Source organism: Arachis hypogaea, chromosome 17 (genome assembly GCF_003086295.3).
Source record: "Arachis hypogaea cultivar Tifrunner chromosome 17, arahy.Tifrunner.gnm2.J5K5, whole genome shotgun sequence".
NCBI lineage: Eukaryota > Viridiplantae > Streptophyta > Magnoliopsida > Fabales > Fabaceae > Arachis > Arachis hypogaea.
The window spans coordinates 79,327,002-79,330,847 of record NC_092052.1 but is presented as its reverse complement, the minus strand read 5'-3'; the positions used below and the strand labels follow the sequence as shown (position 1 = coordinate 79,330,847).

General features: G+C 45.5%; 1 protein-coding gene across 1 annotated transcript; it reads right to left on the bottom strand.

Annotated features, from left to right (window-relative positions):
• Window positions 1-233: 233 nt before the first annotated feature.
• On the bottom strand, window positions 234-716 carry LOC140180641 (uncharacterized). Its single transcript, XM_072221897.1, has one exon. The coding sequence runs from the start codon at window positions 714-716 to the stop codon at window positions 234-236; it is 483 nt and encodes a 160-aa protein (XP_072077998.1).
• Window positions 717-3,846: the final 3,130 nt, after the last annotated feature.

The window sequence follows — 3,846 nt, the reverse complement described above, 5'->3', positions numbered from 1 at the left end:
GTAATTGGGGCTGTTAGGTGTGTGTAATTAGAGAATTTGCTGATTCTGGGTGGTCGGTTTGTGTTTGTTGGTTTGGGATGGTCCCTCTGATTTTCTCTGGGTGGTGGGTTATGCCAGGGTGTCGGGTTGCCGTGTTGGGTGTTGCTGTGTTGCCGTTTATTGGCAGCGACGACCTGGCTGACCACCTCGTCGTTTATGTAATCTCTGGCGACGTTCTGGATCTCGTGCATGGTTCACACTGGTTTGGTGGTAAGGTGCTTGCAGAAATCTTCGTTCATGAGCCCGTTGGTTAAGCAGAGGCTTGCGACGAAATCTGTGAGCCCGTCGACTGTTAGGCATTCGTCGTTGAAACGGTCGAGGTATTTCCTTGTGGACTCGTCCTGTTTCTGTGTGACCCCTAGCAGGCTGATGGGGTGTTTAGCTTTAGTGATTCTGGTTGTAAATTGGGTCATGAACTTTTGTGAAATGTCGTGGAAACCGGTTATGAATCTGTTAAGGAGGGCGTTGAACCATTTGATTGCTGGCCCGGCTAGGGTTACCGGAAAAGCTCTGCATCGGACTGCGTCGGCCGCGCCTTCTAGGTTCATCCTGGTCTCAAAGGCCGTTAGGTGTTCCTGAGGATCTTTGGTTCTGTCATACTTCATGTCTGTGGGTTTATCAAAACCTTTGGGGAGTTTTGCTTTTAAGATCCTTTCCGTGAAGGGAGTAGCTCCCATTATTGTGTGGTCGTTTCTCGTGCGCTTGGTTTCTCGGTGTCGTCAGTCTTCATCTTAGTCGTGTTGATGACATAGATCTCGGGAAGCGCTGCAGTTGTACCTTTACTGTGTCGCCGTTCTGGCGACATTTCAAGCATGGGGTCGCGCGAGGTGCTGCGATTGTCTCTCCCATCGTGTTGTCAAGTTGGCGATTTGCCGTGGCAAGATTTTGATCTAGAGGTTGTGTGGCTTCCATTTTCGGCGTTGTATCTTTCCTTGGTGGCCATTCTGCCTTCGAGTTCCTGGACTCGGAGGCAGAGATCTTGGATTATTTGTGCCACTTTGTCCCCCGTGTTTTCGGGGTGCCGTGGTTCCGTGACGACGTGTATGTTTTCTTTATTCTGCCCTGGGGTGGCATGGTGGATGGTACTTTGTATCCTTCCACGATTCGTGACCTCCTGGTGTTCGGGGGTCGGATTTCTTGTTCGGGAGTTATCTTGGCTTAAGGAGGTTTCTTCAAGTACGTCCCCTATTCTAGCTCAATCGGCGCAAGTCCCCATAGACGGTGCCAATGTACGAGATGTCTCCAGTACGGGTTGAGGGATGGATCGGGAACTTGCGGGTCGAGACAGGTGCCGGATCACTAGGTTGGAGCGGTGGGGGGAGGTACCTGCAAAGACACTCCGACGCTCAAGTCAGAATAGATATGAGAGGTATAAGGTGTGAGGAATGAGTGAATACCTGGAGGGACTAGAGTCTTTTATTTATAGGTGGTCGTGAATATCTAGGATAAGATATGGGAGACATTTGAATTCGAAAGTTGGTTAGGAGTTCTTATCGGGCCGGTTTCGGGCCCTTTGAGTGGTGGAGCGGGTTTTGGACCTGGGCGACTGGGTCCGGAGTTATTCTGGGTGTAGGATCCGTGGGTTGGATCCGTAACAATTTGGATCCCTCTAAAGCTAGTCTTTCCTTAGGAGTTGACTAGGACTTGAGTAATCAAATTGATTTGTCCACTTGACTTTCCTTTATTTAGTAAGGTTAACTAAGTGGGAGCAACGGACAATTCTCATCACAATTGATAAGGATAACTAGGATAGGATTTCCAGTTCTCATACCTTACCAAGAGTTTTTTTCTAGTTATTAATTTACTTTCTTGCCAATTTATTTCCTTGTTCCCTATTTCTAGGTAACATGGCAGCAGCTAGGAGAGTTACTATCCAGGAGGCTGGAGCCCCTGATTTTACAATGCAACCATTTCAAGTGCATCACCCAGTGGTGGCTACAGACTTTGAAATAAAGACCGCACTGCTCAATTTGATGCCCAAGTTTCATGGCTTGCCTGCTCAAGAGCCCATCAGGCACCTGAGAGATTTTCAAGCAGCCTGTTCTATCATCAGGTGTGATGGTGCAGATGAAACTTCAATTTTGCTGAAAGCTTTCCCATTTTCTCTTGAGGGGAAGGCAAGAGAGTGGTACTACACTCAATCAGCAGCAACTGTATCCAACTGGGATACACTGAGAAGGGAGTTCTTGGAAAAATTATTTCTAGCTAAAGTTACTGATAAACTGAGGAAAGATATTTCCATGATTGTTCAGGATGAATCTGAGACTCTCTTTGAATACTGGGAGCACTTCAATAATCTTCTGGAAGCATGCCCCCACCATATGATTGATAAGATAGTGTTACTCGGTTACGTCACACAAGGCATGAGGCCCCAAGATAAGACCATATTGGAAAGTGCTAGCAATGGGTCTATGAAGAAGTACAAGACCACTGACGAGGCATGGCAATTGATCAACGACTTAGCTGAATCTACTCGGAATCACAGGCAGAAATAAGGCCGTTCAAAAGCAGTTGCAGAAGTATCCTCTAGCAGAGAGACTGCTGCTCTGACTTAGAGTATCTGTGAAATGACCAACTTGCTGAAGCGGATGCAATTGAATCAACAATAAGTTTAGCAAGCTCAACCTTCTCCACCACAGCAAAACCAACAGTTAGTCCTACAGAGAGTTTATGGAATCTCTGCTGATTATAGCCACTATACTGATGAATGTCTGCAGCTCCAGCAGGAAGACAATAACGTAGCAGCCACTCATAACTTCTATGACCGCCCCAATCAAGGGTACAATCAAGGTGGCAACTACAACCATGGATGGTAGGACAATTCTAACAAGAATTGGAGGGACAACAACAACAACAACAACAGAGGAGGCAGAGATAATCAGGGAAATTAGAGGTGAAATAATAACAACAACAGGCAGCAGAACCAAAACTAGCCTTACAGAGCACCTCACCTAAGACAATCCCAAGGACCACAGAATACCCAACAGCAGACCTCTCAAATTACTTATCCTTTCTCATCTTCTAATGATGATTTACTACAATCTATCGATCGGAGACAACAGACCATGGAAAATAACATTAATGCCACTCTAAATGGTCTGAACGCTACTTTGCAAGATCTTGTCTCACAGATTGGATCAATGAATAACTCCAATAACCAGCCTTTGAACTCCAGTGGAATTCCCTCTCAACCATTACCCAATCCCAAGGGTGGCATTAATGCCATCACCCTGAGGTCCGGAACCACACTACAGGAGAGGAATCAGGAGGAGCCAAGCCCACCAGAACACGCCTCAGCTGAAGAGGTAGTGGAAATAGAAGATGTTGAAGAGGAAGAGGACACACAAGACATAGCTGAAAAAGAAGAAGTTCAACCACAGGAGGAAGCACCACAGGGCGCAGATACTGCAGAAGACACCACTCCTATCCCATTTCCACAACTTGCAAGGAAGTCCAGGAAGCAGCTGGAACCTAATCCTAAAATGGTAGAGATATTCAAAAAGGTTGAGGTAACTGTTCCTCTTTTTGATGTTATTCAATAGGTACCTAAATATGCAAAGTTTCTAAAATATTTATGTATACATAAAGACAAAATTAATGAATTAGAAACTATTCCTTTAGGTAGTTCCATATCTGCTTTAATGGGAGGTTTACCTGAAAAGTGTAGTGACCCAGGTCCTTGTATAGTTAATTGTACTATTGGTGGTGTGATAATTTCTGACTGCATGTGTGATTTAGGAGCATGTGTGAGTATAATGCCTTTGGCTATATATGATATTTTAAGGCTCCCTCCTTTAAAAAGGTCGG

Bases quoted from the DNA above. Each gene is read 5' to 3' on its own strand.
- LOC140180641 (XM_072221897.1), bottom strand. From the start codon at position 716: ATGGGAGCTACTCCCTTCACGGAAAGGATCTTAAAAGCAAAACTCCCC.